General features: G+C 50.3%; 1 protein-coding gene across 1 annotated transcript; it reads right to left on the reverse strand.

Moving 5' to 3' along the window:
* Window positions 1–4,041: 4,041 nt before the first annotated feature.
* LOC308650484 (gastricsin-like) lies at window positions 4,042–10,638 on the reverse strand (the record flags this gene model as incomplete). The annotated part of the gene is made up of 9 exons (XM_081296494.1): window positions 10,571–10,638; window positions 9,352–9,502; window positions 8,896–9,013; window positions 7,961–8,079; window positions 7,414–7,613; window positions 6,295–6,417; window positions 5,673–5,820; window positions 4,827–4,925; window positions 4,042–4,194 (listed from the first exon to the last, which is right to left on the reverse strand). The coding sequence occupies exons 1-9, from the start codon at window positions 10,633–10,635 to the stop codon at window positions 4,042–4,044; spliced, it is 1,176 nt and encodes a 391-aa protein (XP_081152620.1). The 5' UTR covers window positions 10,636–10,638.
* Window positions 10,639–11,067: the final 429 nt, after the last annotated feature.

Raw genomic sequence — 11,067 nt, forward strand, 5'->3', positions numbered from 1 at the left:
ATATATTTGTTGAACAATCATATTTCTTCTTTTTTGAAGTATATGTTCAGTTCCCTTGCCCGTTTATTGGTTGGATTATTTTTTTGTCTTCTTTTGTGTTGGTGTTAAGTTTTTTGAGTTCATTATACATCATGGAGATTAATGCTCTGAGGTGCAAGTGACAAAGATTTTCTCCCATTCTGTAGGCTCTCTCTTCACATTCTTGATAGTTTGCTGTGAAGAAGTTTTTAGTTTGATAACATCCCATTTATTGATTCTTGATTTTATTTTATGTGCTTTAGGAATTCCTTGTTGAGGAATTTAGTTCCTAAGTGACATGATGGAGATTTGTTCTATTTTTTCTTTTAATAGGTGCAGGGTCTCTGGTCTAATGCCTAGATCCATGATTCACTTTGAGTTGAGTTTTGTGCAGGAAGAGAGGGGGTAAATTTTATTTTGCTTCATATGAATTTCCAGTTATTCCAGCACCATTTGTTGAAGAGGCTATATTTTCTCCAATGGATGTTAATGCCACCTTGGTCTAGTATGAGATACCTGCATTTATGTGGGTTTGTCTCAGTGTCTTCTATTCTGTACCATTGGTCTTCATGTCTGTTTTGTTGCCCATACCAAGCCGTTTTGTTACTATAGCTCTGTGGTATAATTTAAGTCTGGAATTGTGATGCCTCCTGCTTCACTTTTCTCACTGAGGGTTGCTTTGGCTATTCTGGGACTCTTCTTTTCCCAAATTTATATTATGACTGCTTTTTTTTGTTTCTATGAAGAACATTTGTGGGAAGCCATCTATGAGCCACGTGTGGACTGAGCAACATTCAAGCCATTAGGCAGGAAAGCCTGATTCTGGGAACTCCCAGTCGTAATCCATTGGTTCCAGAATGCTGGATTCACGTGGTGCCCTGTCCTAGCTCACTGCTGGAGTTCAAGCTTAACCCTGGAGATGGGAGTGACCCACTAGAGCCAAACTGCCTCCCAGAGATGTGTGTAGCTTGCTAGATGCCAATCAACCTGTTTCCTGCAAGACCCGGTACTGAGACAAGATTCCTCCCACTGAAAACTTATCCCTGGCTTTGATGTACTCCCCCTTCAATAAAGGATTGGGGCCTTTTTCAGTTGTCCATTTCCAGTTCCTATAAAGACTGGAAGACCCATCAGATGCTCCACTTTTTAAATCTAATCTTTGTCTTTGTCTTACTTCTTACTGATTATTTCAGACTTTTAATTTTCCAAGGACTTTTAATTTCACACCTCTTGGGCAGGAATCTGCTCTGACAGGGTGCTGGCAACAACATCAAGTATCACTGAAATTTTAAAAAGAACTGTATTAGGGGCTGGGGATGTGGCTCAAGCGGTGGCGCGCTCGCCTGGCATGCGTGCGACCCGGGTTCGATCCTCAGCACCACATACCAACAAAGATGTTGTGTCCGCCGAGAACTAAGAAATAAATATTAAAAAAAAATTCTCTAAAAAAAAAAACTGTATTAAATTCATGTAGAGCTTTTTGTAGTATGGCCATTTGGACAATACTAATTCTGCCTATCCAAGAACATGGGAGATCTTTCCATTCTCTAAGGTCTTCTTCAATTTCTTTCTTTAGTGTTTTGTAGTTTTGATTGTGGGGTCTTTCACCTGCATTGTTAGATTGATACCCAAATATTTTAATTTTTTTCAGACGATTGTGAATGGGATAGTTTTCCTAATTTCTCTTTCAGTTGATCCATCAGTGAATGATAGGAATGCAATTGATTTCTGGATGTTAGTTTTATATCCTACTACTTTGCTGAATTTGTTTATGAGTTCTTGAAGTTTTATGATGGAATTTTTGTGGGTCTTCTAAATACAGAATCATGTTGTTGGCCATAGGGATAGTTTGAGTTATCTTTCCTTTTCTTATCCTTTAATTTCTTTCTTTGATCTAGTGCTCTGGCTAGAGTCTCAAAGACTCTTGTTGAATAGAAGTGACAAAAGAGGGCATCCATGTCTTGTTCTTCCATTTTTTGGAGGAAATTCTTTTTTTGAAGAGAGAGAGAGAGAGAGAGAGAGAGAGAGAGAGAGAGAGAGAGAGAGAGAATTTTAATATATATTTTTTTAGTTCTCGGCGGATAAACATCTTTGTTTGTATGTGGTGCTGAGGATTGAACCCGGGCCACACACATGCCAGGCGAGCATGCTACCACTTGAGCCACATCCCCAGCGCTTCTTTGGAATTCTTTTATATTTTTCTCCATTTAGAATGATGTTGGCCTTGAGTTTAGCATATATACTTTCTACAATGTTGAGCTATGTTCCCACTACCTCTCGTGTTTTGAACATAAATGGATGCTGTATTTTGTCCAATGCTTTTTCTGCATCTATTGAGATAATCATGTGATTCTTGTCATTAAGTCTATTGTGGTGATTAATTACATTTAATGATTTCCAGGGGTTGATCCAACCTTGCATTCCTTGGAAGAACCCTACTTGATAATGCACTGTCTTTTTAATATGTTTTTGTATTCGATTTGCCAGTATTTTATTAAGAATTTTTGCAACTGATCATCATGGATATTGGTGTGAAGTTTTCTTCCCATGATGTTCTTTGTCTGGATTGGTGTCAGGGTGATAGTATGAGTTTGAAAGGGTTCCCTTCTTTTCTGTATTATGGAATAATTTGAGGAGGATTGGTGTTAGTTCTTCTTTAAAGGTCTGGAGAACTCCGCTGAGAATCTTTCTAAACCTGGGCTTTTTGTTGTTGATAGGCTTTTGATGGTGTCTTTAATTCCATTGCTTTTAAAATTGATTTATTGAAATGTTCTATGTCCTCCTGATTTGATTTGGGTAGGTCATATGTATAGAAATTTGTTGATATCTTCATGATTTTTTATTTTAGTAGAGTATAAATTTTCAAAATAGTTTCTGATTATCATCTGTATTTCAATAGTGTCAATGGTGATATTTTCTTTTTCATCATCAAGAATTCATTAATTTGGGGCTGGGGATGTGGCTCAAGCGGTAGCGTGCTCGCCTGGTATGCGTGCGGCCCGGGTTCGATCCTCACACCACATACCAACAAAGATGTTGTGTCCGCCGAGAACTAAAAAATAAATATTAAAAATTCTCTCTCTCTCCTCTCTCCTCTCTCACTCTCTTTAAAAAAAATATTTTTAAAAAAGAATTCATTAATTTGAGTTTTCTCTCTTTGTTAGCTTGGCTAAGGTTCTATCAATTTTATTTATTTATTCAAAGAACCAACTTTTTGTTTCTTCAACTGTTTTTGATTTTTTTTCAATTTCTTTGATTTCAGCTCTGATTTTAATTATTTCCTGTCTTCTACCGCTTTTGACCCTGTCCATAGCTCAGGGTCAGCCCTCCTTCAAATGAAAGACCTGGGACTTAGGAGTCCAGGTAAATGCAATCTGCCTGACTCAGCCCAGAGGCTCCAGAAGCCCTCCTAGAAGTAGTTTCTAGCACAGTCTCCTCCCTCTAGGACTCCATGAAGGTTGCAAGTGCACACAGGTGTCTAGAATCTTCAGAAAATTCTGGCCAATGTTGATTAAGAGTTGAGAGGACAAACATCTAGATCTGGGAATTGGGCCCCCAGTCACACTCTGAGAGGACATACATGTGGGTCCTGGGGTTGGCGGTACCCCAGGTTGTGGACAAGTGGACCTACAGAGCATCTCAGGTCGTTAGAGATGGGACCCTTTACCACGGTCAGCCTCTCTAGAGGGAAGCTGTGCAGACACTCCAGGCTCTGAGGGGTCAGGGCCTCTCCCAAGCCTCAGCTCAGGCTCTCCTTCTCTTATCATCTCAGTGACCCACCAGGGAACCTCATGGCCACACAGGTCCTCCAGAGGGAGACATATCCTGATTCCTACTCTCCCCATTCCCCGAGGCCAAGACCACACCACAAGAAAGCTCCAAAAACAACAGATTGGTAACATGGGAAACTATTTATTATTAGAGAAGGTCCACAGAAGGCAGAATGCAGAGAAGATGCACAGAGAGCCCCAGGGAACATGGGGCCGAGAGGAGGACGGGAGCCCAGGTGTCCAGGAGGAAAGTCTAGGCGAGAGTGGCAAAGCCCACCCTGTTGTTGGCCAGGTCAAAGATGGAATAGTAGGACCTGAGGAAGACGTCCCCAAGAATCCAAAAGGGCTGGCCATCCTCCAAGGACATGTCGATGGATTCCAATCCCACAGAGCAGTAGCCATCCTCCTGCTCCACAGAGAAAGGCATTTGGTCACACCTGGCCTGGGCACTACTCAGCCCTCAGCCCTGGGTCACTGGCACACTTTTAGAGATGAGCAGAGAAAGAACTGCCCCTGAGGACTCAAAGCCCAGCTGATTCACCAGAGTAGGGGCTGTTAAGAGGGGTTCTCAAATCAGTAAATTCAGGCTGCCTTGGCCTGTCCTCATGGGGGGAAACTCTTCTTCCCCCAAGACCCCTCCTGCACATGATTTATAGCAGGTCTTCAGGGTCATTAAGGCTTGGAGGAAGACGAACTTGATTGAAACTTTGCCCTCACCCTCATCATCTGTGCAGCTGGATCAGCTATTGAACCTCTATGAAACTCCAGGTTTCCATTTGTAAAAGAGAAAGAGAATCTCCCCCATCAAACGCTGTGTCAATCATGTGGGAAGCCTGGGCACCAGGCTGCACTCAGTGGCTAGCCGTAGACAGAGCCCCTCTCCACTAATTAAGAGAATAACTGATCATGGGTGACACTCTTCTGGTGGGGATAAACCCAGGTGGCATGAGTTGGGAAATGGCACAAGGTCAGGTGGAGCTTCGCTGGCTGCACCTGCTCTTCCACCCCAGTGGCCCAGCCCCAGGGACCAGGACTTACATTGAGGATGTAGGCAGAGGGCAGCAGAGGGAACTGCACCCCGTTGATGACGAAGGTGAAGGTGGGCAGGTTCTGGACGTCGTTACAGTTCACGAAAAACTGCAGAGAAACAGGTTCTTCCAGGTCCCCTCATTCCCCACCCAAGAGCACCTGCTAAGCCTCCCAGATGCCCAAGACCTCTTTTTGGAGCAGAGGGCACAGTTCAGGGCAAATGCTATGTAGGTACTGCGTGGGTGTCACGTGCACTGCTAGAGTGGGTGACATCTGGAGAGACCTGAGAATGTCCCACACCCAAAGACTCTCCTCCTGCCTGAATGACCCCTCTGAGAGGTTGAATCACTGCCCTTTCCCTAAAGGTGTCCTTTGAAACACCACAGCCCTGTGCAGAAAGTGGACCAGGGCTCCCTCCCCTAGTGGGGAGGGCTAATTAGGTGATCCATTTCATTTGCCAGGACACACAGGAGCGAGGGGACATAGCTGTGTGGAGGAGAGGGAGATGTGGACTGAAGGTTTGTCCCTTGTAGCTCCCTTTGTTGCCCCAACATTCCAGTTACATTGTTCTAACTCAAAAACCCAATCAGCAATCAATCTGATTTCCTGAGTGGACGGTAGCACAGAAGAAATTCGTGCCTGACAGTGACTTCCCATGTCCCTCAGCACCCACATATGGCTCCACCTTAACCACCCTCCAGCCTCATCCTGTCCCAGGGCCTGGTGTTGGGTACCCCACATTCAGTACGTTGGGCAGCAAAACCATGGAGCCCATGCTAGTCTGGTGTCCCATGTGGAACTAGAAATGGCTCTGAGTGGACTCTCCTGGCCAGGGGACATCCATGACACACCCACCTGTCCATACTCATCCTCCTGGGCCCCAATGGTCTGCAGAAGGGAGCTCAGGTGCTTCTTGGGCACAACAAGCAGAGAGGTTCCTGTGTCCACCATGGCCTGGCAGCCCTGGGAGCACCAGCCAGAAGCCTCTTCCCCAACGTAGAACCTGGGTGGCAAGAAGAGGGCAGCCTCAGCCCGACCAGGTCAGGCCAGCCAGGGGAGACCTTCCCGACACTGGGGAGCAAGCAAACCTGAGGCCAGTGCAACTACACCCTGCCTCACATTCCCACTAGGTCTATGCAGGGTCACCTAAATGGCCCAGGGGTCTATTTCTTATAACTTCAAGGAAGTTTCGAGAAGCACTGAAAACCAGGGACCTCAGTTTTGAATCTGTGGTGTCCTGTGTGATTGGACAGGAGCTTCTCCAATACTTGGGATTCCACATGTGCCCCCCCACCCACCCCTTTCTCTAGACCCAGCCTTGATGCCCCTGCAGAGGCCAGCTGAGACTCTAGGGAGGCCAGGCCACAGGAGTCCTTGGTGACCACACCTCAGTGGAGCCTGGATGAGTGCATGCTACGGGTGCCCAGAAGCCAACTCCAAGGAAGGAGCGTCCCCAGGGACCCCACCCCAGACTCACTCCTCGATGCTGATCTGCCAGTAGAGCTCCCGGGTGACAGGAGCCCAGAAGATCTGCCCTGTGTACAGGCTCTCGTCCACACCTCCAAAGATGACCGCTCCTCCGTCCTCAGATCCCTCTTGGCTGCAGGACACACAGGCAAAGGAGTGAAGGAATGGCCAAGGAGTGGACACCCATGCTAAACAGTCACCTTCACAGGGAAAGAGCTCTTTCCCTGGTTGCCAAAGGGTTTTTCTGAAGACAGGGCCATGGGTCCCCTCAGACTTCTGAATGGCACTGTCCCACAATGCCCTATGACAAGGACAGCCCCAACTCTGTAGACCCCACCCACACTGTGTTGTCTTCTGCTTTTCATTTCATGCCTTTGCTGCGCCCTGTCACCAGGAGCCTCACCAATACCCAACTTTTTCTTTTCCTTTGCAAGTGGACATGGACAGGGCTTTGGTGGAGGGGAGGGAAAGACAGGCCCGGTTTCTTCCAGAAGATTCCCCTTAATGGTAGCAGAGTGGCTCGTTCCTAGAGTTTCATGTGGAGGTTTAAATAGGCAAAAGGAGTCCCCAGGGTTAGTGACAGGGTCAGTGTGTTCAAAGCAGGATAAGGAGACCAAGCCACAGCAAGAAGATGGAACTGACTCTAGACGGTAGAGAGGAAGAAAGCTGGACAGCAAGAGAGAAAAGCCAGGACCAGGGTCTCCTGACCTGCCCTGCTGTGGGGGCTGGGGGACAGTGGGTGAGGAGTCAGTCGAGGGCCTAGACCAGGAGACTCCAAGACCTAGAAGGACACAAGCAGGAGGTGAGGCAGCAGGTCACTGGACAGAGAGGCCTCAGGGAGAAGCACAGGCGAGGCAGGGGGCTCTCGGGCCCAGAGCAGCAGGCAGGCACAAGACGTGGGGAATTAGAGCAGCGACACCCGGGAGAAGTTCAGACTGAAGAAGGAGACACCATCCTGTGTCCTGAGAGTGGACTGGGGCAGGGGCAGGGGAGCAGGAGAGTCAGAGCCCAGGAACTGAGGCTCTGAACAAGTGTAGCCCAGCCACCCCCTGCTGGGAGGTCTCCACACCCCAAGGGATCAGGGCTTGGTACAGGGCAGGACTTAGGGACCCGCAGGGCAGTCTCTCACTTGCTGAGGTAGACGCTGAACATGGGGCTGGACAGGGCGTTCACCCGCAGCATGCCCTGTAGGGCTGTGGTGGCACCACCCGCGGACAGGGCAGGGTAGGCCAGGCCCATGATGCCATCGAACTGCATATACACAAAAAAGGTTCCCGGCTCTTGCTCACTCAGGCCGAACTCCTGGTTGGGGACCTGGATACTCTGGACCTGTGGGGGGAAGACACATTGGAGTGGAGGTGACACTTCTGAGTGCATCTGTGTCCTCCTGCCCCATGCCACCAGAGACCCGCCATGATCTTTCTTCCTCCTTCCTCCTCTGGCCCATCTGCCCACTTCTCCACAGGCATCCCAACTGTCACTTCTCTTCCAAGGGCCTCCTCCACTGTAGCCTCCCATCCCCACACCTCTGCCCCCAGTTCTAAGCTCCTGAAAAAAGGCACTATCTGACTGGTCACTCTGGTGCCCCATCCCTGGACAGGAAAGAACAAGGACATCTAGGTCCCCACCCTCTCACACCTCCCATCCAGGGTGGGGGTGGCAGCTGGAGCACTCACAGTCAGGGTGTCATAGCCGAAGAAGCCTGTGAGGCTGCCGGTACCATACTGCATGGAGAAGGTCTGCCCGTTGGTGGAGAAGGTGGAGGACTTGCTGGGGTTGAAGCGAGGGTGTGTGGCTACAGGAGGGAGCCATGTAGGACAGGGGTGAGCAGAGGGCTGTCTGGCCCTCAGGCTCATGGGCTGCACCCCTGCCTGGTCCTCAGCCTAAGCTCCCAGCCTGAGGCTTCAGCACCCCCACCTGGTCACCAAGGAGGAACTGACAGCCTTGGCCCCTGGCTCATAGGAGTTGGAAGGCATTGGCCTGAAAGCCCATGTTTCACAGGTAATTGGATGCCTGGATGATTACCACCCTGTAAGCAGGTGCGCTAGACTCCACCTCTATCGCTACCCCACCAGTAATTGGCACAAAGCCTAGTGGGAAGTGCTCATTCAGTGAGGAGTGGGAGGGAGGCCTAGAGAGGAATCCACTCACCCCAACCCCGATTCACCCAGGAGCTGGACATACTGGGATGTGGAGATGGCATGGGGTGTGCCCATGGTGGACAGAGATGTCCGTATTCCAGCAGAGTTCTAGCCCATCCCTGGAGACACTCAGGGAGAAGCTAGTGGATAGGAGAGTGGAGGGCGAGGCACGGAGTGGACAGTGTCCTGAGGGGAGGAGCAGCACTGCCTGGTGAGCAGGAGAGGGTGGAGCGGAATGAACTGGAGGGGGTGAGGTGGACGGCAGAGATGAAGGGGTCCATCCTGACACGAGGCAAGGCAAGGGGCCACCCTGGACAGGGCCAGCCTCCTCCCTCTGGCTTGTTGATGCCCTCAGACACTAAACAAGTCCCTGTTCTCCTCAGGAGTGAGCACCCTTCCCTGCCTGCATCCCTGGAGATGCCAGTGCCCGGCCCTGCCCAGGGGCCCTCCCTGCCCAGCCCAGCACTCACTGCAGGCCTGGCTCTGGCAGTAGACCGAGGGCACCCACAGGTTGGAGGAGCCAGTGTCAAACAGGACCAGGAAGTTCTGGGGTGGAGTCCCGATGCTGATCTCACCAAAGTAGGCAGCCTGGGGAGCCATGGGGACGGCTGTGAGCATTAGGGGGACCCAGGGGCCAGGCTTCTCCATGGGAGAGCAGGAAGGGCAGCCCTGCCCTACAGCACCACCAGAAGCCAGGGTCCCAGACACACAGGCCTCAGACCCAGCCTGCCCAGGGCAGCCATGTGGTCTCTGTGGGTCAGCTGCCAGGTCAGCTGGGGCCCTCCCCATGCTCTGCTCAATGGGCCACTCACAGCAGGGTGGCCCAGGCTGGCAGGACTGGGAGAAGGGAGCAGCCTCAGGGTGGGAGCCCAGGGAGTCCCCAGCTTTGGCAGCAGGGACAGGGCCACCTAGAGACTAGGACTCACATCCATGTAGCTCATGGGCTCATAGAGCACGCTGAAGTCGCTGAAGCGGTACTTCTGAGCGGGGTCGTACTTGTGGGTCCTCAGGAAGTCCCCCAGCAAGCCCTTTTCCCTCATGGTCTGACGCACAGTCTTCATTTTCTTCAGGGGGACCCTACGGGAGGCTGGGTGTCAGGGCAGGGCTCCCCTCCTTCCTCTACCTTCTCATTTCTTCTCTCCCTGATGTTCTTCCTCGCCTTCTTCCTCTTCCTCTTCTTTCTTTCCTTCTCCCCTTCTTTCAACCTCACTCAGCACTTCTCCAAGACTCAGGAAACAATGAACTTCCCTCATGCCTGCCCTCAGCCCCTCTCAGGGGTCCTGCTCCTGCCCTGGCCTCTGCTCTCAGAGACCCTGAAAATACTTCCCATGAAGGGGAGAGGGACTTGGGACGCTGGGACTTTACACCTTCCAGAGGATGTCTGCTGAGATTTGTTCTTTTGTTTTTTAAGGTTCAGGTCTGGGATGTGACTCAGTGGGAAAACATTTGCTGAGCATGTGCCTGACCTGGGTGCAGTCACCAGCAACATGAAAACGTAGAAATAAAATAAAATAGATCTCAGAAATAGCAAAACTCACACCAAAGGTTGTCCCTTCCTGTGGTGCACTGTGGTACCTGGTACTGCCTATGAGACACACCATGGAGTAGGGGAGCAGCAATAATCCCCTAATATGTTTAGTCTGCAGCTGATTGAATGTGTGGCTATAACTTCACAAAGGAAAGGCCCTCTGCACTCTTCCCAGGTGGCACAGCAGGCAGGGTGGCAGGCAGGGAGCCCTATGGTCTCCTGAAGCTGATCACCTGCTCCATCCTGTATTTTCAACACCTCATGTTATAGTGATTTACAGGAATTAGTGTTTTTGCTAAAATGACTTTGGCTTCTTTCAACCAATTTGGGGTCTCAGGAAATTTTTGGAGAGATTATCTGTCTCCTCTAGAAAGGACTGTTATTTTCTGTAGGAAGAAACCACACCCTTCTTGTAAAGACCTGCGTGGGCATAGTCACCCTACTCTCTGCTTCAGGACCATCTTCTCCCCTAAGTCTGGGAGGCTCCAGCAGGGGCAGCCTTCCCTGGCCCAACAGGGAATCCCACCCAGACCCAGCTGCTGTCCCCTGATTAGCTGCTCCATACAGGGCTGCAGGTTCCTGAGGTTCCCTGCACCCACAGCCAGGCCCACACTCACCTGACAAGTGTAGTGGATGCCTCCAAGGCCAGGAGGCAGACCAAGGCCACCACCATCCACTTCATGATGCCGATTCCCAGCTGGTCACAGAGCAAGTGCCACTCTGAGATCCACGGTCGCACTGGAGTGAAGACCTCAACACTCCCTCTTTATACCCCCTGGATGTGGCTGAGTCCCTCCCTCCGTCCCCTGCACACCAGGTTGCCATTGTTTCTCTGTTTTTCCCCTGGACCATGGCCACAGCTGACTTTTCAACTTGTTGACTTTTGAATCCAACAGCAGAGGCCAGGAGGTACGGGCGATAAGACAGAACAAAGTAGCCATAAGATGGAGGGGCAGAGCTGCTCCTCCTCCAGGAACCAGTGGTTTGTGTGTGCATTTTGGGGTGAGGGCCACAAAGAGGCAGAGACAGAGAGAGGGGCATAGGAACGTAGGAGGGTTTCTTGGCCAGCAAGTCTTGACATGGGGGATCACAGGATCTTGTCATGGGCACTCTC

Source organism: Spermophilus citellus (assembly GCF_964194105.1).
Source record: "Spermophilus citellus genome assembly, chromosome: 5".
In the NCBI taxonomy this organism is placed as follows: Eukaryota; Metazoa; Chordata; class Mammalia; order Rodentia; family Sciuridae; genus Spermophilus; species Spermophilus citellus.